Source organism: Ovis aries, chromosome 22 (genome assembly GCF_016772045.2).
Source record: "Ovis aries strain OAR_USU_Benz2616 breed Rambouillet chromosome 22, ARS-UI_Ramb_v3.0, whole genome shotgun sequence".
NCBI classification, from domain to species: Eukaryota; Metazoa; Chordata; class Mammalia; order Artiodactyla; family Bovidae; genus Ovis; species Ovis aries.
The window spans coordinates 14,701,835-14,724,976 of record NC_056075.1 but is presented as its reverse complement, the minus strand read 5'-3'; the positions used below and the strand labels follow the sequence as shown (position 1 = coordinate 14,724,976).

Below are 23,142 nucleotides of genomic sequence, written 5' to 3'. Positions count from 1 at the left end.
GGGGGGCAAACAAATGTGACATCACTTCAATTTCAGACAGACTGTATTCAGGCCTCTGGATTCTAAGGGCTAGGGGCCTTGGTAAACAGCCCAGGCTTTTAGTTGGGATCCCAGAAGGGCCACCCTCTGGAAATAAAGATTCTATCCCAGTAGCAAGGGCAAATCTAAGACAGACCATCCCCAACAAACTCTAAAACCAGCTCCTTCACCCGCCAGAACAAAGTCTAACCCTCTGAAGAGAAAGATAACATCACTCAGAGCCCCTCCAAGTTTTTATCAACAATGTCTGGTTCTCAATGAAACAATTATGAAGTATGCCTTAAAATGATCAAATGAGTAAAACTCAAGAGTAAAAATAGACAGTAGAATCAGACATATAGGTGATTCAGGTACTAAGAATTTAAAATCACTATGATGAATAAATTTAAGAAGATTGATGAAGAGAGAAAGTAGATAAAAATGACAGAAAGTTTCAGCATACAGAGATAAATCCACACACATACGGACACCTTATCTTTGACAAAGGAGGCAAGAATATACAATGGAGTAAAGACAATCTCTTTAACAAGTGGTGCTGGGAAAACTGGTCAACCACTTGTAAAAGAATGAAACTAGGTCACTTTCTAACACCGCACACAAAAATAAACTCAAAATGGATTAAAGATCTAAATGTAAGACCAGAAACTATAAAACTCCTAGAGGAGAACATAGGCAAAACACTCTCAGACATAAATCACAGCAGGATCCTCTATGATCCACCTCCCAGAATTCTGGAAATAAAAGCAAAAATAAACAAATGGGATCTAATTAAAATTAAAAGCTTCTGCACAACAAAGGAAAATATAAGCAAGGTGAAAAGACAGCCTTCTGAATGGGAGAAAATAATAGCAAATGAAGCAACTGACAAACAACTAATCTCAAAAATATACAAGCAACTTATGCAGCTCAATTCCAGAAAAATAAACGACCCAATCAAAAAATGGGCCAAAGAACTAAATAGACATTTCTCCAAAGAAGACATATGGATGGCTAACAAACACATGAAAAGATGCTCAACATCACTCATTACTAGAGAAATGCAAATCAAAACCACAATGAGGTACCACTTCACACCAGTCAGAATGGCTGCGATCCAAAAATCTGCAAGCAATAAATGCTGGAGAGGGTGTGGAGAAAAGGGAACCCTCCTACACTGTTGGTGGGAATGCAAACTAGTACAGCCACTATGGAGAACAGTGTGGAGATTCCTTAAAAAATTGCAAATAGAACTACCTTATGACCCAGCAATCCCACTGCTGGGCATACACACCGAGGAAACCAGAATTGAAAGAGACACATGTACCCCAATGTTCATCGCAACACTGTTTATAATAGCCAGGACATGGAAACAACCTAGATGTCCATCAGCAGATGAATGGATAAGAAAGCTGTGGTACATATACACAATGGAGTATTACTCAGCTGTTAAAAAGAATTCATTTGAATCAGTTCTGATGAGATGGATGAAACTGGAGCCAATTATACAGAGTGAAGTAAGCCAGAAAGAAAAACACCAATACAGTATACTAACACATATATATGGAATTTAGGAAGATGGCAATGACGACCCTGTATGCAAGACAGGAAAAAAGACATAGATGTGTATAACGGACTTTTGGACTCAGAGGGAGAGGGAGAGGGTGGGATGATTTGGGAGAATGGGAATTCTAACATGTATACTATCATGTAAGAATTGAATCGCCAGTCTATGTCTGATGCAGGGTGCAGCATGCTTGGGGCTGGTGCATGGGGATGACCCAGAGAGATGTTGTGGGGAGGGAGGTGGGAGGGGGTTCATGTTTGGGAACGCATGTAAGAATTAAAGATTTTAAAATTTAAAAAATAAAAAACTAAAACTAAAAAAAAAAAAAGAAAGCTGTGGTACATATACACAATGGAGTATTACTCAGCCATTAAAAAAAAAAAGAAAGTTTCAGCATAGAGTTGAAATCTTTAAAAAAAAAAAAAGTTAAATATACATCCTAGAACTGAACAAGAGAAGCTCTGAAATTAAAAACTTACCTCATGGGTTTAACAGTTGACTGAAGAAAATTTGGGTGAGTTTAAATAGTAGATACAAAATACATGATTAGTGACTGGAAGAGAAGTTATTTCAACTATATATAATAGGGGTGACACAATGGGAACAATAGGAAAGAAATAATTCCTCCAGGATCCAGAAGAGAAGCTAGAGATGACAGAAATGATAATGGTGCCTCTGAGGGTCTATCTGTAATTCTGCCATGTCTTCAAGGGTGGACATGGTGTAATCCAAAGCTATTAAACCAGGCCATGCTATCCCCTGGAGTCTGTGCCTGAACACTCTTGTGCAGTGGTCTAGATTAGCTGTGATTCTAATTTACCTCTGTGGATTGCACTGTGGGGGACAAAGAGGAAGAAAAGCAGGGAACCATATTTTATTTAAAAGGCATTACGGATAGAAGTAAAACACTTACCAAAATTGTGACAAGCTGTTTTTCTTCACAGTCTTCAATTACATCTATATTTAACTTCTCTTTAAATTTCTAAAATGTAAAAGCAAAGAAAGTGTGAAATTCCTATAAAGTCGATTTCCATGTGATTACTTTACTCTTAAAATCAGTTAAAATAAAGCATGCTTTAATGAGTCCCATGACAAAGTGCCAAGCAAAGGTCTATAGCACTGGATTATGTAGAATTTTCTCTAAAAAGACAATTACTCTTTCTTATCCTCCAAAATGTAACAGCAGCTGTCTCAAAGAGAAAGCGGGAAGGAGACATTGATAGTTCACACGTAGGTGAGAAAAATGAGTGGCTTACATCTGTTTTTCTATTAGTTTATAGCAACTGCCCTGTATTTCCCCAGACATTTTCATCTTCAACATATCAAATTCTCAGATTTCTTTTACATCTCAAACCACCCAGCAAAAACAAACAGGAAAACTATATCAGACATACTCTGAAAGCTAGGGAAATAAAGGAACAGAGATCATGGGTGTGTGATATTTCCCCTTCACTTGGTGATTAGAACACTTCTAGCAAAGGTTCCCCAATCATCCATGATGTCGACTTGGTCATGTTTGTACACTGAACATTTTAGTGAATGTGATAGGAGGGAAGACTTGAAATGAGCTTGCACAGCTGGGCTTGGGGTCTGGCACTTGTCATCACCACGAGAAGAACATCTATCAGGTAGCTGCTGATCAAGGATAACAGATGCAGAGAGCCAAGCAAATGCAGCTTACAGCCCAACCAAAATCAGCTAAAGCCTGGGCAACCCACAAATGCATGAGAAATAGATACTTATTTTCATAAACAACTGAGAGGTCACAGTTGTTATAGAGTGTTACATGGCCAACAGCTGACAGTTCCCTCCCTGGAAATGTTTTTTCTGTGCTAATACTCCAATCTAGACCTGACTATTCCAGCTCCTACAGAGTATTTTAAACAAAGAGCTGCTCCAACCAAGAAGCCTGGACATTCAGTAAGGGTCTGTGTACTATGAACCATCCAAATTCTCCCTGACCCCTCCTCCTTCTCTGTTTCCCCGCCTCTCAGCCCAGGACTAAACTTATTCTCCTCTGTCAGACCTCTGGGTACTTAGGTGAATTCCAGAAGCTATGGTTAAACAGCATCTAATCTCCACAGGACTGAATTCCTCACTTACCAAAATGGACTTGATTTCATCAGGCGTAGCCTTGGTGTGGTTCATGAGCATTTCTTGGGCTATGTCCTTTCTGTTCTCCAGCTTATTCATTTTCTCATAGGTATCAGTATTTAAAAGAGACCATCCAAGAAACTGTGTGAGAGTCTGAAATTGATAAAATGTGATTCAATTCTCTAAAATTAAGGGAAAATTGATTTGGAGGCAACAGTCTGCATGCTTTCCTACCCATCAATGTCTCTTCTCCCATCAAAAACCCAGTTTCTTGTTTTAATCTAAGAAAACAATACTAATAGTCAGCCCCAGACAATAAAATTGGCTAAGCCCTCATTTTCAAAGTGCTTCATGCACCATGAATACTTTATTAGAGGAGGGGATGACCCAAATCCAATCAGGTAAAGCATGACTTGAATCAGAGAGGGCTGGGGGTGACAGCAAGAGGAAAGGGGGAAAAAAGGGAGTGGGGAGAAAAAGAGAGGGAAACCTTTTCCCCAGTTTCCTAGTTCTGGAAAGAATTTTGATTAAGTCAAACATTCACACTTTGGTAGAAAGGAGTGCAGTTTTATGGAGATCAGGAAGCAGAAATGACACAATAACAACGTATTGACAGCAGGCGTGTGTGACTCATGTCTTAATTACACTTTGGAAACATCTTTCCAGAATAACAATTATGCACCCTCTACTCATGAATTTCATCTCCCTCCATTATTTTGTAATTGCACTCACCTCAGCGATGTTCTCATCATATTCATCAAAAGGCTTTCCATCCTTCCTGTTGTAAAATGTAGCGATGCCCACGATGTCTTCTTTTTTGTTGACAATAGGCAGGGACAAGACATTTTTAATGACCCAGCCAGTTTCATCTACAGGTCCTTTCTACAAACAAAAAAAGACACAGGTTATTTTTCAACTTTTTATTTTGAAATTACTATATATTCACAGGATGTGGCAAGAGAAATGTACCAAGAAATCCCATGTGCCCTTTACCCAGTTTCATGGTATCATCTTGTGCCACTATGCTACACTAGCAAAACCAGGGAATACATATGGGTATGATCCATGGAGCTTAATCAGGTTTAATTGTGCATGTGTGGGGGTGTGGAGGGCTGTTTTTATGCAAATTCATCACATATGTAGCTATGTACAACGTCCCTGGAATTGAGAGAATTAATCCATGACTAGTGGGCTCACTTGCACTACCCCATTATAGCCATCCCCTTGCTATCCCCCACTTAGGTTGCTTTCAATTTAGATAAAGAATACTTTGGGGGTGTTTGATGCACAATTCCTATGCTGTGACAGAGCACGGCTAGAACTATACAGTCATAAAAGCACTCTTGTACATTTGACTAATTATCCTAGAACCAAGTGTCTGTATTGTGACAACCCTACCCTCTTCTCTTTGATCCCTTTCCCAGCCCTCGAATGGGAAGCGTTTACCTCTATTACCTCAATGCTCCCTCTTCACTTTTTCTGTCCTCCAATACCTAGCTAGCTAATTCCTTAAACTCTATTGAAACATCTCACGTGGCTTCTGTTTTCCTGACTGATCCACCAAGATCGTCCTTTGTTCTGTGGTGTGGCTCCACTTAGTAAACGTCTGTCAAGCCCCGTGATGTTTCAGGACCTGGGTTAGCTGCTGAGGTGCAGAGATGAAGGAGTCACAGTCCCCAGCCTCGAGATAACAGCTTGTTAGGGGATGCACACACAGAAGTTCAGGAGTGCTTCTCAAAGTGTCGGCCAAGAATCAAGGGCAACAGATCTTTCTTTTTTAGCCAGTTTCCTAAATCTCCAGGAGCGTGTCTTAAATAAGCTTCCAAGGAGATCCTGAAGTCCTCAGAAGTCTGAAAGCCATTGCGTGGCACCCCCACAGTACACAATAAAGCAAAGAGCCAAGTCCCCAACACACCACACCGCTCCTGCTTCTGCCTGCTCTCAGCTTGTTTACTCATCCTGAGAGATGCAGCTTGAGTCTCGCCTCTCCCAGGGAGGCTTCTCTAGCTTTTCAGCCCCGTGGAACTTTCCTTTTTCAGAATTCCATCAGCACTTTTAGCCTGGATCACACAACTTAGGTACTTTCCAAATGCTTTGAACTGTTGGCTTTTGTCTCTGAGGCTATTTTCTAACCAAAGAGCAGTTCCATAAACTGTTGAATTCTACCTAAGTAATGGGACAGTGCTGGGCATATAAGGGAGGCTCAATAAAAAACTGCTTAATTAGTTGAAGAGCTCCTCTTTATGCTGCTGCTGCTGCTGCTAAGTCGCTTCAGTCATGCCCAACTCTGTGCGACCCCATAGACGGCAGCCCACCAGGCTCCTCTGTCCCTGGGATTCTCCAGGCAAGAACACTGGAGTGGGCTGCCATTTCCTTCTCCAATTCTTTATACTTGGAATGAGAAGCAAAGAAACCAAGGCTCAATTCATGCTTCCTAACAGTCAAAGCTCTGGGGGGGAAAAAGTAGTGCACAGTCGTTTTCAAAATTTTCAGTTTTAGAAAATACTATGAAACATTTATATACTTGTACCCTCACACAGATCAGAGACAAAATAACAGAAAGTTATTACCTGTGTGCAAAATAACCTCACAACCATAAGCACCTGGGTGTACATATATTTTTAAAAGCTTCCAAAATAAGTTTTACTGCCTCTGTTTTTCAGTACGTATTCATTACCTGTTCATGTTCATGTGTTTTGCTATTAAATTAGAGCTTGTTCACAGAAAAGTGATAGAAGGAACTTAACACTTAAGAAAAGTAGGATAAAAACTTAAGACTGAGAAAATCCTATGTACTTTTTCTTCTGTGAATTGGGATCACTTTAATTGATATTAAAGGAAGAAGTCCCTACTTCACTTCAGGGAACACCTCGAAGATGTCTACTTGCCAATGCCTGGAATCTGTGAACAAGTTACTTTGTGTGGAAGGAGTATTAAACTAGCTGATGGAATTAAGATTATTAGTCAGCTGATATTAAAATAGGGAAATTATTCTGGGTTTTCCAGGTAGACACAATATATCTCAAGGATCCTTACAAGTAGAAAAGAGAGTCAGGGTCAAAAATCAGAGGACAAATGACAACAGTGGCAAGGTCAGGGCGATGCGATGCTAGTTTTGAAAGTGGACGGGCACCATGAGCCAAGGCTGCCTCTAGCAGCTGGGAAAGACAAGGAGGCCGGTTCTCCCCCAGATCCTTCAGAAAGGAAGTCAGTCCTGCCAATACCTTGAATGTTGCCAGTGTGACCCATATTAGAACTCTGACTCCAGAACTGCAAGATAACTCAGTTGTGTCACTTTAAGTCACCAAGTAGTCATTGTTATGGCAGCAACAGGAAGCTCATACCTCATGCCACCAAGGAACATAGTTTGAGAACCACTGCCTTTGCAGGTTTGCTCTGACCATAGTTCCCTTTGAATCACTGGTTTTTCTGTTACACTTCTCAGGTGCAAGAGGGACCAGTGAGAATGGAGGTGGGTGTGGGCAGATGGAGAGAGAAGGGGAGGGCGGGTAGGGTGGAGGCTTGGGGAGAAGGGGGACCCTTTGCTCTGCTCTTTGGGATGATGCAAAAAGGGGAAATGGAGAGGGAGGTTGAGAGCACCCCAAGATGCAGTCCTGACCCCAATCCAAGGATGGAGGGAGGGATGGATGGAGGGCTGGGTGGGAGTGTCTCCAGCCACGGTGCAGCTCTGAAAGAGTTTGCAGGGCTGCAGGGACTCCTAGGACCCATGGTGCTGGTTGGAGGAGTCTGGCGCCTCCCAGGAACTGGCCTGTGTTGGTCCCCAAAGGCCTGGGATAGTGGAGCCCCTGCCCTAACAGTAGGTTTCTGAGCCCAGCAGCCATTGGATGGTTATCCTTCCCACAGTCAGAAGCCCAAGAAGCGTGTTTTCATAGGCACTCCACTGATGTTTCTTGGGGAACTGGGAAATTCCTATGGGTTGGAGGTTTACCCCAGGTGAGTGCTCAACTTCCTCTGAACCATCAGAGCCTTGTATGGCTGCTCTCATGGAAGCCACATGAAGCCCCCAGGAAGCACAGGCCCTCACACCTCAGAACGCAGCTTGGTTCTTCTGGGCCAGCTCCTGCCCTCCCTGTCCAGACAATAACTGCTTAAGGTTCAGACACCTTACAGAGTCCATGCCCCCTTCTCCTGCCTGTGCACCCTTTCCTGGCATGCAATTACCATAAACAGAGGACCAGGGCTGGGCACCGTGTGGTCACACTCAGGCCTTCAACTGCAAGGAGGAAGGACCTGGAACAAGGGCTCTGATGGTTCAGAGGAGGCTGGGCACTCACCTAGGGTAAACCTCCAGCCCATAGGAATCTCCCAGCTTCCACAAGAAACATCAGTGGAATGCCTGTGAAAATACACTTCTCAGGCCTCTGACTGTGGGAAGGATGACCGTCCAGTGGCTGTTGGGCTCAGAAATCCACTGTTAGGACGGAGGCTCCACTTCCTGGCCCCAGGATACTAACACAGGCCAGTTCCTGGGAGGCGCCAGACTCCTCCAACCAGCACCACGAGTCCTAGGAACCCACTCCGGCCCTGCTAACTCTTTGACAACTGCATGGTGGCCTGAGTATGGTGTCTGCGTGTTTCCATGTCATCAAACAGAAGGATGAGCAGGGAGAACAGAGGGAAACCTGCCCTGAAACTGGGCAAGTGGCCACAGGTTCTTCCGGCCTGGACACTTTTGCTGCTGAGGAAACACCTCCGACCCTAGGTCGCCTTCACCCTGGTGTGGGCAGAGATGGGGCTCTGTGGGCGTGTCTGTGTAGACAGGAAGACAGCGCTAGTGGTCCCCACTGAGAAGGCTGTCTCTATTCCTGACTAGACAGGACATGCTTGTTAAAACAGGACACAGAACAGCAGGGGCTAAAAGCCAGAAGAGGAGAGGCTGTGGGGCCAAAAGCCAGGCTGTCCCAGTGGTCAGGTGGGGAGGGGGTGAGAGAGGGGACAGGTAGGGATGGGCATCTCTGGATGCTGGAGGAGGAAAAATTAAAACCAAGAGTCTGATAGCATGGGGAGCCCCCAAGAACCCAACAGGAAGCTTCTTTTTCTCCTAACGGCAGCAATAAGCCACTGGGAGGGGTCTGAGAAACCTGCAGAGGGCTGAATCCAGGTGGTCCGATGTTTTCAGCCAATCACTCAGGCAAAGACCATTTACTGAGCGGCTGTGCTGTGCCCAGACCGCTAGATGACCAGGAATGGGAGAGAACGGAGCAGTGACAGTCCCCCCAGCCATCCCCCCACCCCCACCCCCCACCAAGCCAGAGTGACAAACTCCCTACCTCCTTCTCTCACCCCCCTTTCTCTTCTCCCCTCTCTTCTTTTCTGCCTGAAGAACCTGCTATGTGGTGGCCAGCCAGGGTGAGCAGGACATAAGCCCTGTGCATGCTTCCTGGTCACCCCTGAGCACCAGGCGGCCTCTGGCGGGGCGGGGAGGCAGTGCCGCCCCTGCTCCCTGCACTGACTGCGGTGGGCGTGTGTGGCGAAGGATGCTCACCTGAAACGTGAAGTATTCATCCGCCGGGGCGTTCAGCATGTTGCAGATCTGGAAAGCAAACGGAGCCGTTAAACACAGGCCAGAAAGAGAAAGGACGTGGGAGCAAGGGATTCCTCCCTAGGCTTCCAGCGCTCGAAAGCACATTATTCACTCTGGGCCTGGCGAGACCAAAGGAGCTAGCGACACACTGAAGTTGAGACAGATGGGCACCGGCCCTTAACCAGAGTGTTTGTCTGAGAAAACGTCTCCTCCAGCAACAGAATACAGAGAAACTCTGCTGCTGCTAAGTCACTTCAGTCGTGTTCGACTCTGTGTGACCCCATAGAGGGCAGCCCACCAGGCTCCGCCGTCCCTGGGATTCTCCAGGCAAGCACACTGGACTAAAAATAACCGCATGCACTCCCAGTTGGGGCAAAACGTAAACAGTAAGATACAAAAAACGTCACAAGCCAGTGACCATTTCTGAGGTGTGGGGAGCAAAAGCACTGACCTCGGACACAGCACAGCCGACAGGGTGGGCGGACCCTCTGGCCCAACCCACCAATCCACCCCCAACCTCACCCCAGTTAAGGCACCAGCTCGCCCCACCCAGGGAGCAACCTGTTTCTCGTTTGTGCTCCCTCCTGCCCGCAGCAAGAGTGCCAGTAAAGCCTTGCCTGAAGGCTCTGACCAATTGCGCTGGCCTCTGACCAATTGCGATTGATTAAGAGCCGGAGGACCTGTTTGGGTAACCGCTGGCTTCTCTTCCGCCAAGTAAGACATTGGATGACGTTTAGCCCCATCTCTGCTCCTCCCTACTCTTCCTGCCTCTAAGGAATCTACTTCCAAATTCAAAGCAACTAGCTGCTCAGACCAAGGAGAGGAGGAAGCTAAGCAGAAAGGCCTGGCAGGTGTGGCAGCAATTCTGGGAAGACTCTATTTTCTTTCCTTTTTTTTTTTCTTTTCTGATGTGGGATCCAGGTTGGGAGAAGGTGGTTAAGGGCTGGAGGAAAAAACCAGACAGCCTTTTAGGTACACCAGAGTAAATATTCACTATGAGACATGGCTTTACGTACTAAATTCAGAGACGATTGCTCACATCCATAAGGACAAGGAGTCATTCCATTTTTGTTCATTTTGAATTATCCTTCCATCAGGTCAAACCCACAAATGGGTCTTAATAAAAGGCAGCATCTTTCTTCTCACCAAAATTAAATTACTTTAAATCATAGCATTTTAAAGTTAGAAGGCACTTTGACAACTGTTTAAGCTTTTCTTTCCAAATGGGAAACAGAAACCCAAAGACATTAAGTTATTTTTTTTTAATTCATGGGATAACAGGAGAACTGAGCTCTCCAGTGAGGGTGCTGTTGGAATCACCTCTCCTGGTGTGGGGAGTGGGGAGCCCTAATTTGCATCATTCACCAATTTCCATGTTGTAAGTACACCCACCATGGGGGATTTCAAACTGACCTAGGATTCACAAGTTGCTCACCGAACTCCTGAAAATGGAAGGTAGGAGCCAGCTTCTCCCTCTATGGTACTAACTCTGCCGGCTCCTCCACCCAAGGGAAGCGCTATTTGGGAGTGGCTGAGCCATGTCAACCATTGTTTTTCTACCCTTACTCATAGAAAGCAAATGTGCTGTGCTTAGTCACTCAGTCATGTCCAACTATGCGACTCCATGGACTGTAGCCCTCCCGCCTCTTCTGTCCATAGAATTTTCCAGGCAAGAATACTAGAGTGGGTTGTCATTTCCTTCTCCAGGGAATCTTCCTGACCCAGGGACTGAACCTTCATCTCCTGTGTCTCCTGCATGGCGGGAGGGTTCTTTACCCGATGACTCTTACAAAGCAGATGTGGCCATCTTTCAAAGTTTTTGTTAGTATATCAGGAATCACTTGTGCTATCCATTAATTTTATGATCTAATCTGAATAAAAAAACATGAATTGATTGGGTCAGCATCCTTCAGGTGTGTATCAAAGAGACAAAAAGCACCTTAATTCTCTTTTCTGACCTTACCGTCAGCAGTATCTATTTTGGTCCAGGCTTTTGGGCCTTGAGAGAATATCTATAGATGGATCAAGGTCCTTGAGGCCAAGCTTTTCTTTTAACTCAGTATTCAAATATTGAAAAATCTTCTCTACTCTCCCCATTTCTCTCTCTCTCTAAGTTTACAGATCATTTTGATTCTAACTTGGTTTGATCCTGCATTTCTTGCTTCGATTCTATAAATGTAATTCTAGAAACTCATTTTCATTTTCTAATGTTTTTAATTCTAAAAAGTCACTCAAATGAAGTCTAACGTTTCTCATTCAGAGCTGGGATTTACTGGTTTAATGAGAACTCTGTGGGCACATGTTCCCTAAATTCAGCAAGGTCCAACTGAAGGGCCTCTGGGATAGCTTGTCCAAAAGCCTGCCTTTATTACAAGGGGTTTATGAAAAAAATATCAAGGGAAAAGTTTGAACCGCTAAATGGAAAAGTTTCAAGCAGTTTGGAGGAGCATCATAATTATGATTAAAACTCCAGACCATTTTTATTATCATTAAAGACTTTTCAGTGTTTCATTTCTTAAATAAGTCAACAACCTCTTTTTACAGATGATGATGTTAAAATCCAGACACATCAAGGGATTTGCCATGGGATTTGCCCAAAGCAGGATTGAGTCATGGTACCCAGGGATCCTGAGTCATGGCTGTTTGTTCTCTTTACCAGAACCCACCATCATATCACACACAAGTGGCCCCCAGGAATGGCGCTGCTCTGGCTGGATCTGCTGAAATGTTTGATATCATCCTCTAGCCCAGTGCTTCTCAGTCAGGGGTATGTTATCCTCCTGAGGACATTTAGCAACTTCTGAGACGTTTGGATTCTCAGAAGCAGGGTGGTGCTACTAGCATCTAACGGTCAGGGAGGCTGCTAAAAACCCTACGATGTAAAGGACAGCTCCTCACTACAAAGAACTAGCCCACAATGTCAGTAGAGTCCACAAGTTTGAGAAATCCTGTTCTATGCACAGAAATTATGTTTTTAACAGATCCTGCCTTTTGAAATATATAGTACAGGGTGACACAGCTGGGAGTGAAAGGAAAGACTTAAAAACTCACAAGGACAACAGTGTAAAGGGAGGTTGTCCCACACAAAGCGGGATGTATGTTCGCCCCAATTCTGGAGTCTCCCAAAATGGCTCAAGGTCAGTTCTCTGAAAATCATTTTGGGAATGCTAACTTGTCTAATGAGCGATTTGACGAGAAATGCCTTGCACAAGATTTACACCAGTTTGCCATCAGTCGGGCTGCCAGTAGAAAGGATGACATCACGGGTGGGGCTGAGGGCAGGAGCTGAGAGGTGAAAGTGAGCAGTAAGCAAATGCAGTGAATCTGTGATAGAAACAAAATCTGGGGGGAAAAATCCTCCACAGCCTTTGGAATCGATTCTGGCAAATTGGTTACATGGCAAATTGATGACTTAGCAAATGAACCATTCAATGAGTTGGCTTTTGGTGCATTAGTTTTCTCCAAATTGATTTTTGGACAATAAAATCTTTACCTGGGAAACATCTAGGAAAGAAGAAGTGCTTAAAAAGTGGGGCAAAATAAAAATGCCATTTGCAGCAACACAGGTGGACCAGGAAATTATAATACTAAGTGAAGTAAGACAGAAAAAGACAAGTATCATATGACATTGCTGATATGTGGAATCTAAACGGTACAAATAAACTTATTTACAAAATAGAAATAGAGTCAGAGATATAGAAAACAAATTTATGGTTATGGGGTGGAGATAAACTGGGGAGTTGGGATTAACATAGAAGTTGAACGGTTCTATGAAGACCTACAAGACCTTTTAGAACTAACACCCAAAAAAGATGTCCTTTTCATTATAGGGGACTGGAATGCAAAAGTAGGAAGTCAAGAAACACCTGGAGTAACAGGCAAATTTTGCCTTGGAATGCGGAATGAAGCAGGGCAAAGACTAATAGAGTTTTGCCAAGAAAATGCACTGGTCATAGCAAACACCCTCTTCCAACAACACAAGAGAAGACTCTACACATGGACATCACCAGATGGTCAACACCAAAATCAGACTGATTATATTCTCTGCAGCAAAAGATGGAGAAGCTCTATACAGTCAACAAAAACAAGACCAGGAGCTGACTGTGGCTCAGATCAGGAACTCCTTATTACCAAATTCAGACTTAAATAGAAGAAAACAGGGAAAACCACTAGACCATTCAGGTATGACCTCAATCAAATACCCCATGATTATACAGTGGAAGTGAGAAATAGATTAAAGGGCCTAGATCTGATAGATAGAGTGCCTGATGAACTATGGAATGAGGTTCGTGACACTGTACAGGAGACAGGGATCAAGCCCATCCCCATGGAAAAGAAATGAAAAAAAGCAAAATGGCTGTCTGAGGAGGCCTTACAAATAGCTGTGAAAAGAAGAGAAGCGAAAAGCAAAGGAGAAAAGGAAAGATATAAGCATTTGAATACAGAGTTTCAAAGAATAGCAAGAAGAGATAAGAAAGCCTTTTTCAGCGATCAATGCAAAGAAATAGAGGAAAACAACAGAATGGGAAAGACTAGAGATCTCTTCAAGAAAATTAGAGATACCAAGGGAACATTTCATGCAAAGATGGGCTCCATAAAGGACAGAAATGGTATGGACCTAACAGAAGCAGAAGATATTAAGAAGAGGTGGCAAGAATACACAGAAGAACTGTACAAAAAAGATCTTCATGACCCGGATAATCACGATGGTGTGATCACTCATCTAGAGCCAGACATCCTGGAATGTGAAGTCAAGTGGGCCTTAGAAAGCATCACTACGAACAAAGCTAGTGGAGGTGATGGAATTCGAGTGGAGCTGTTTCAAATCCTGAAAGATGATGCTGTGAAAGTGCTGCACTCAATATGCCAGCAAATTTGGAAAACTCAGCAGTGGCCACAGGACTGGAAAAGGTCAGTTTTCATTCCAATCCCAAAGAAAGGCAATGCCAAAGAATGCTCAAACTACCGCACAATTGCACTCATCTCACAAGCTAGTAAAGTAATGCTCAAAATTCTCCAAGCCAGACTTCAGCAATACGTGAACCATGAACTCCCTTATGTTCAAGGTGGTTTTAGAAAAGGCAGAGGAACCAGAGATCAAATTGCCAACATCCGCTGGATCATGGAAAAAGCAAGAGAGTTCCAGAAAAACATCTATTTCTGCTTTATTGACTATGCCAAAGCCTTTGACTGTGTGGATCACAATAAATTGTGGAAAATTCTGAAAGAGATGGGCATACCAGACCATCTGACCTGCCTCTTGAGAAACCTGTATTGCAGGTCAGGAAGCAACAGTTAAAAATGGACATGGAACAACAGACTGGTTCCACATAGGAAAAGAAGTACATCAAGGCTGTATATTGTCACCCTGCTTATTTAACTTCTATGCAGAGTACATCATGAGAAATGCTGGACTGGAAGAAACACAAGCTGGAATCAAGATTGCCGGGAGAAATATCAATAACCTCAGATATGCAGATGATACCACCCTTATGGCAGAAAGTGAAGAGGAACTCAAAAGCTTCTTGATGAAGGTGAAAGAGGAGAGTGAAAAAGTTGGCTGAAAGCTCAACATTCAGAAAACTAAGATCATGGCATCCGATCCCATCACTCCATGGGAAATAGATGGGGAAACAGTGGGAACAGTGTCAGACTTTATTTTGGGGGGCTCCAAAATCACTGCAGATGGTGATTGCAGCCATGAAATTAAAAGACGCTTACTCCTTGGAAGAAAAGTTATGACCAACCTAGATAGCATATTCAAAAGCAGAGACATTACTTTGCCGACAAAGGTCCGTCTAGTCAAGGCTATGCTTTTTCCTGTGGTCATGTATGGATGTGAGAGTTGAACTGTGAAGAAGGCTGAGTGCCAAAGAATTGATGCTTTTGAACTGTGGTGTTGGAGGACTCTTGAGAGTTCCTTGGACTGCAAGGAGATCCAACCAGTCCATTCTGAAGGAGATCAATCCTGGGATTTCTTTGGAGGGAATGATGCTAAAGCTGAAACTCCAATACTTTGGCCACCTCATGTGAAGAGTTGACTCATTGGAAAAGACTCTGATGCTAGGAGGGATTGGGGGCAGGAGGAGAAAGGGACGACAGAGGATGAGATGGCTGGATGGCATCACGGACTCGATGGACGCGAGTCTGAGTGAACTCCAGGAGTTGGTGATGGACAGGGAGGCTTAGCATGCTGCGATTCACGGGGTCGCAAAGAGTTGGACACAACTGAGAGACTGAACTGAACTGAACTGATGTATAAAATAGGGCTTCCCAGGTGGCACTGTGGTAAAGAATCTGCCTGTTAATGTAGGATTTGCAAGAGATGTGGGTTCCATCCCTGGGTTGGGAAGATCCCCTGAAGGAGGGAAGGCAACCCACCCTAGTATTATTGCCTGGAAAATTCCATGGACAGAGGAGCCTGGCAGGCTACAGTCTATGGGATGGCAAAGAGTCAGACATGAGAGAGCAACTGAGCATACACATATAATACAGGTAACAGGGACCCTCTGTATAGCACAGGGAACTCTGTTCTAATCCTCTGTAATGACCTATATGGGAAAAGAATCCAAAAAAGAATGGATGTATGTACAGGTATATCTGATTCACTTTGCTCTCTGGCAGAGACTAACAAGTGCATTGTAAATCAACTATACTCCAATAAAAAAAAATTTAAGTGGTGCATAAATTCCTTTATACCACCTGTGGCAACTTTGGGAATATCAAACTTGATAAAAAAACCCCAAATGGAGTTTGATAGATGGGCTGCCAGGAAACCAAAGGACAGAAGCCAAGGGCCAAGCTCCTTGGCTGTTTCAGTGAGGCTGAAAAATTGTGGCATATGTGGGTTCAGTTAGAAATGAATTGGAATACTTTGGTCAATACCACCAGGTCAGGAATGACATTTAAAAATATTTCAGTTATATATTAAAAAAGGGAATTCCCTGGTGGTCCAGTGGTTAGGACTCCACACTTTCACTGTCAGGGATCAGGTTCAATTTCTGGTAGGAACTAAGATCTAGGCAAGCTGTGTCATTCAGCAAAAAAAAAAAAAAAAAAAAAAAAAATTCAATTATTTTTTAATATTTGTTAGTATATATTGCTGTTTACTCTTAAAAGACATAAGATTGTCTCTCCTTTTTCTTTTCTTCCCCTTCAACATGTCTCTACACTAAGAGATCATGTCACTTGGTGAGGCCACTTTGTTGCATAACCAACTAAGCCCAGAGTTAGGCATCCTCCCTGAAACCCTAGGGTAAAGCATCACTACATAGAAAGATTACCTTGCAGTCACAACAGAATTTTCCTTACTCTGTCACCATTCTGAATCCAGAAATATTCCCACTAAGCGGAGGCAAATTTGTGACAGTAAAAGAAAAAACATTAAACAACCTAAATTTTGTTTCACTTCCCATGTGACCCCTGAGTCACTGTAATTCACATGCTCACTTACTAAATAATGAAGATGCATGAACAGAATGACAACACTAAAGAAAAAACCAACTATGCAAATACATGCTATAAAAATATGTTTTTGGAAACTTGAGTTTGAAGGGGGAAAGGAAAGATGCCAACATAAAGAAACGTAAAAAACAGGGAACATTCTTGCAGGGAGGTATCTTGATGCCAAAAAAATGACACAGATGGTGGAGGAGCCCCACTAGGGAGAGAAGTCAGCCATGAAAAGGAAGGAGAGTATGGTCAAGGCCAAGTGGGAAAGCTACTGGTCCTCTGACCTTGAGGTCTATGGGACCCATTGTTGTCTTCCCACCCCTGATCTCTCTCAGCCAGACCTGGCCTACTCTTCCCTCCCACCACACCCCAACCCCACATGAGAGACCAGGGCAAAAATCTTCACCTCCACTATCAACTCAATGGATTTTGCACTGCAATCAATGGCAAAGTCCTTTCCTTATGTATTTTTTCTTTTTGTCAGTAATTTTCCGAGTTTCAAAAGTCGTGACCAAGGGAAACTATATTTAAGGTCAAACTAAACCCAGCATGAATCATAGTCATGAACTACCAGGATGTCTGAAATTTGTGTGGCTGCAGAATAAGAGGCTGGGAGATGGCTCTGTCTTTCTTGTGTTGACTAAATATTTTCTTGCGGAGTCAAGGAGTTTCTAGTTCACATTCATTCCGACTGCCAAGATTCTTCTTTCCTGTGTCCTGTGCCAAAGTGGCCATCTTACCCTTACCTGGTGCGTTCTTGCCTTCGCAATTGTTCCTATCTCTTAGCTAATGAGAGTTTCATCCAATATTATTTAAGATTCAAATTTGTTCTGCTGCTACTGCTGCTGCTGCTAAGTCACTTCAGTCGTGTCCGACTCTGTGCGACCCCATAGACGGCAGCTCATCAGGTTTCTCCATCCCTGGGATTCTCCAGGCAAGAACACTGGAGTGGGTTGCCATTTCCTTCTCCAATGCATGAAAGTAAAAAGTGAAAATGAAGTCGCTCAGTCGTGTCTGACTCTTAGCAACCCCATGGACTGCAGCAAATTTGTTCAATAACTTACAAATCCATTTTCAGCAACGTATGTTGGCAACCCACTAACGAGAGTCCAGTGGTCCGTGGGAGGTGTCCTTGAGGAAGATGAGAAGAAAAAGAATCATCGCTATGCAAAGAAATGCACTGAATACAAACATAAAAGGGCAACTCCTGCAGCTGCTCCACGGCAATACTCACGGAATGACTTTGATCTCTTCTTTTCCATGTAAAATGTAATCAATGATTTTATAAAAGATGACTTCCTAAGAGGAAAGAGAGAATACGAGAAAAATCTTGCCTCCCAGAGAAAACATTTGCCCTTAATGAACTTTTATTTTAAAATTTAAATATTTTATTTCCCAACCACATTTCTTCACGTAACAAATTAGCAAACTACTCGTGTCCTAATTACAAGCTTATGATAAAACCAGAAATATCACTGGCCACTTATCATATGAACAAAACTGCTGAACTAATTTTAGAAAGTTGAATATACCCTGACAACTTCTAGGAGAATCTTCGGTTTCCTTTTAATTTCTATTGTCCAGACATATCTGACTAATACTTCCATAGAACAAATCATGAAATTTCTCAGCCTTGGTCAATGTTTCCCCTTCCCAGCTGTACAGTGCACTTACCCCTTCCAGCACACTGAATGGGTGCCTAAGAAGCAGGATTCGGTGAATACGTTGTCAAAGCTGGAAGGGACTTGAGAACTAGTCTCTCTGCTTCTTTGGGCAGATGAAGAACCTACAGATTCTATCCCCTGCCTTCCCTTTCCTGTATGCTCGGGATACGGTGGTGGAACAAGCTTCCTCTGAAACTTGCAATCAAGGGGGAAAGTAAATCTAAGCCAGCCTTTGCCTGTAGATCCCAGTCCAGCATGTCAGAAGAAGAGCCTGGGCACGGTGTGTTTTAAAAACTATGCAGGAGGCTCTGAAGCTTCCTCCTTGTGGAGAAGCACTGATCCACCAAACCCCCGCTTCACGGAAAAGAAGTTAGACGAGTGAGGGCAAGGGCAACCCAGCTGGTTGGGGCGGAGCTGAAACTTGAACCTCAAACTCCTTGTCCAGTGCTCTCTGCTTCTCCAAGGTCCTCCAGGAAGTCCCAGGACTAGAGCCCAGTCCTTCTTGGGCCAGCGCTCTTTCCTTTACACACAGCCGCTAAAACCAGGCACAGATATTATCAGCAAAGATGTCCGCACTCACTCTGCCATCTGGGGTCTTTGGACCTTTGTAAGGCTCGACTTCTCCAAGCTTGACTGGCCACTCATCGTAGAATTCCTGGAGGCAAATACATTTAAACACTATTAAGCAAACTGTCCTGTTACCTCCCATATCTGAGTGCCATTGGTTTGCACCTTTTATGTTAATTTATAATTCTGGAATTTTAAAGCTCTTTTTCAGTAATGCTGTTTATGAACTTGTGACTGTAAACAAGTCAATCTTTTAAATCTGTAAAATGGAGACAATAACCAAATGCATATTACAGAGTCATTGAGTGGATTAAATGAATAATTCAGAGCACCTACCCTGACACATAGTTAGAAGGAGGGGGGACAAGAGGAAGGAAAAGAACATGTATGGAAACTCTCTGAACTTCCTGTTCATTTTTTTCTGTAAACCTAAAAATACTCTAAAAGAATATGGTCTACTAATTAATTTTTTAAAAAGAAAAAAAGACTTGTTGAAGACACATAGAGCTAGGAAGTGGAAAAGCCAAGTCTAGATACTTTTTTACTCCAAAAAGTACACTTTCCCTTCTTCTTTTCCATGTAAAATGTAATTGATGATTTTTAAGTTGACTTTATATAAAAGATGAAAGTACCATACTTTCTTGGGACTGATTCTTAAGATCTATCATGACCAGTAGTTCACATAGTATATCCGTTTTTTAATGGATTGCATTTCATGTTATGTGCATTTTATAGCTGGCGGTAGGAGAGATAAAACGTATGGAACAGTGACCTTCTCCTTGGTCATGTCCAGCAGCCCAATGGAGTAGCGTTCGCAGTTCAGGTATGTTCTAACAGTGTAGAGCGCTTTGTGAAACTGTCGCTCAACATCTGTGAGCTCTTCAAATACTTTGTTGGCTGACCACATAAGAATCTGAAAGTAGGTATTACAAAGAAAACAATCAGAACAAAACACAGTATGAAGAGGAGCATTAGAAGAAAACAGGAGATGCATCAAATAAAAGGAACACACGTCAGCAAACAATGCAATTCCATTTTTGCACATGAACTTGTCCAACAAACTACTGAGGGTCTCAGGGTGGGATGATGAGCAGATCTTTTGCAAAGCCGTGCGTTTATGAAAGCCATGACTGATCTCCATGTCCAAAATGTTTTGGCTCCAAAGGGCAAGTAATCTAACACAAATGCAGAGACAGTGCCTGGGCAGGGGGTCCAGTATTGGGGGCCCACTGGCTACTGCTGGCCCTTGTGAGAAGAAAGCCACCTGCCTCCTTCCATGTGTCCTGAGCTAGTCAAAGGTTACCTGCCCTGGACAGCTAGCATGGGACAGGGCCTTGGAAGTCCTCTGTCCCAACCACCCTCCCACCATTGTACTGATGAAGAAACCGAGGTCCACACAGTAGTTCAACTCAGGTATCCTGGCTACCAATGTTGTTCTTTATCCCTCTGGCTCAAGGAAGCAACAGAGGAGCAATTTGCTTCTCAATGTAGCACCTTTACTATGTACCAGGAATACACAGCTCTGCTAAGAGCTTTATGTGAACCAATTCATCTAATGACCATTTAATAGTCATAGCAACCATGTGGGGTAAGTACTGTAATTATCATTGCCACCTCAAAGAGGAAGAAACCACAGCTGCCCAGGACATAGCCGGAAGAAAGCAAGCCAGTTGGACCTACAGACAGAGGGGCAGGAAGGTGACAGGGGAGGGGACCACAAGAGGACACCGGGAATGGAAGTTTGGGGATCTGACCCATGGGGTGTGGTTAGGAAGGATCTGCGCTTGTTGCCTCTTAGGGGGGCTCTTTGTCAAACAGGTCATCATGAAGTAGTCACTGTCACCTTCTCTTTACCTGACTTCTTCGGGACTCAATATTGTACAGGTAGTTGGTATGATGAAGCTTTAGGATGATAGAAACAAAGCTGAGGTATTTGGAAAAGACCTACAGATGGCGGAGAAAAACACATTAGGTGTGACATCTTTCTTCCAGTTACACAACAAATAAATTTCCTGAGCATCTGAAGGGATGCCCAGGGTTAGCATTACCTCTTCATCCTGTTTGGAAAATTCAGGAGCATCTACTTTGTTAACTGCCATAAACACAGCAAGAACCTCCTTGCCCATCACGATGGGGGTTGCCAGCAAGTTCCTAGTGACATACCCGGTTTGTTTGTCCATGAAGTCAGAAAAATGGCTGTTCTGAAAGATATATTCATACATTTGACATTTGACAAAGCAGCACAAAACCATGAAGTGCAGATCTAGGAAGGGCAACATACCATTCTCTCTAGGTCGCAGGACAGTGGTCCCAAGCCAACATCCCCACCCACCCCACCATCCGCAAGCAGATGGAATGAATAAAGCATAGAATGAAATGGCCCATTTCCAAATGAGCATTCCCACCTGAGCTGTGGCCTATCCAGTTTAGGCTAGGGTAGGGCTAGGAGGAAAGAGGTGATGTTGTGACCAAGTGGAATTCAGAAAAACATCTATTTCTGCTTTATTGACTATGCCAAAGCCTTTGACTATGTGGATCACAATAAACTGTGGAAAATTCTGAGAGAGATGGGCATACCAGACCACCTAACCTGCCTCTTGAGAAACCTGTATGCAGGTCAGGAAGTAACAGTTAGAACTGGACATGGAACAACAGACTAGTTCCAAATAAGAAAAGGAGTACATCAAGGCTGTATATTGTCACCCTGCTTATTTAACTTCTATGCGGAGTACATCATGAGAAACACTGGACTGGAAGAAACACAAGCTGGAATCAAGATTGCTGGGAGAAATATCAATAACCTCAGATATGCAGATGACACCACCCTTATGGCAGAAAGTGAAGAGGAACTCAAAAGCCTCTTGATGAAAGTGAAAGAGGAGAGTGAAAAAGTTGACTTAAAGCTCAACATTCAGAAAACGAAGATGATGGCATCCGGTCCCATCACTCCATGGGAAATAGATGGGAAAACAGTGGAAACAGTGTCAGACTTTATTTTGGGGGGCTCCAAAATCACTGCAGATGGTGATTGCAGCCATGAAATTAAAAGACGCTTACTCCTTGGAAGAAAAGTTATGACCAACCTAGATAGCATATTCAAAAGCAGAGACATTACTTTGCCAACTAAGCTCCATCTAGTCAAGGCTATGGTTTTTCCAGTAGTCATGTATGGATGTGAGAGTTGGACTGTGAAGAAAGCTGAGTGCCAAAGAATTGATGCGTTTGAACTGTGGTGTTGGAGAAGACTCTTGAGAGTCCCTTGGACTGCAAGGAGATCCAGCCAGTCCATTCTGAAGGAGATCAACCCTGGGGTTTCTTTGGAAGGAATGATGCTGAAGCTGAAACTCCAGTACTTTGGCCACCTCATGCGAAGAGTTGATTCATTGGAAAAGACTTTGATGCTGGGAGGAATTAAGGGCAGGAGGAGAAGGGGACGACAGAGGATGAGATGGTTGGATGGCATCACGGACTTGATGGACGTGAGTCTGAGTGAACTCCGGGAGTTGGTGATGGACAGGAGGCCTGGCGTGCTGTGATTCATGGGGTTGCAAAGAGTCGGACATGACTGAGCGACTGAACTGAAAGGGAAGGGAGGGAAGGATGAAGGATTATAACAGGGAGGAAGTGTGTGCTCAAAGGAGAGCACAGCTGGGATTCCATAGGGCTCTTCTTATTAATCGCAAAAGTAAAATTTGCCCTTGAAACCTCCCAACCTTAGTAACATATGGAAAAAATTATTAACTGCCCTCAAACCCCTCCTAATCTCGCCTACTTGAAGAAATCTGTATTACAATGCTTGGTGTGTCTCCTTCTATGCCTTTCTCTATGCTTGGACAAAGCATTTTCTTTTTCTTTAATAAAATTTTCTCTCCTAATTTTATGCAGTTCATCACTTAACACTATCTTATGGACTTCCCTCCAGACTGGTGCATATGGACGTGAACTAGTTTTCCAGATTCTTGCATGATATTCCACAGTTTGGGGGCTCCAGTTCTGCTCAAGCTATATCTACTGATTTAGTCTGTTTAGAGTTTTCCCCATTGCAAACAATACTGCACTAATCACCCTTGCTTTTACTTTTATTGATGGAGTCCCCAAAGGGAAATGTCTTTTGCAGTGTCAACAGGTGCATGACGTTTTCATTTACATCAGTTACTTTTACAAAATGTTGAAATTCTTACCACCCTCTTGACAGCACCAGATATTTAACAGTTTTTCAAAGTCATTTTCTTTTTTTT

General features: G+C 43.4%; 1 protein-coding gene across 4 annotated transcripts in view; it reads right to left on the bottom strand.

The window, feature by feature from the left end:
* PDE6C (phosphodiesterase 6C) overlaps positions 1–23,142 on the bottom strand; it is a 63,224-nt gene that overhangs the window by 33,059 nt on the left and 7,023 nt on the right. For 2 of the 4 annotated variants that reach the window (XM_004020041.6, XM_060404619.1), the window contains exons 2-11: positions 20,953–21,105; positions 20,759–20,848; positions 19,677–19,817; positions 18,918–18,992; positions 17,908–17,972; positions 17,738–17,804; positions 9,183–9,230; positions 4,409–4,558; positions 3,686–3,829; positions 2,496–2,564 (exon numbers count right to left, since the gene is read on the bottom strand). In XM_004020041.6, coding sequence (XP_004020090.2) covers positions 2,496–2,564; positions 3,686–3,829; positions 4,409–4,558; positions 9,183–9,230; positions 17,738–17,804; positions 17,908–17,972; positions 18,918–18,992; positions 19,677–19,817; positions 20,759–20,848; positions 20,953–21,105 — 1,002 coding nt within the window. Of the gene's footprint in view, positions 1–2,495; positions 2,565–3,685; positions 3,830–4,408; positions 4,559–9,182; positions 9,231–9,672; positions 9,722–9,782; positions 9,823–17,737; positions 17,805–17,907; positions 17,973–18,917; positions 18,993–19,676; positions 19,818–20,758; positions 20,849–20,952; positions 21,106–23,142 lie in introns of those variants that run through there. The other 2 variants (XM_060404620.1, XM_060404621.1) reach the window with 2 other exon arrangements.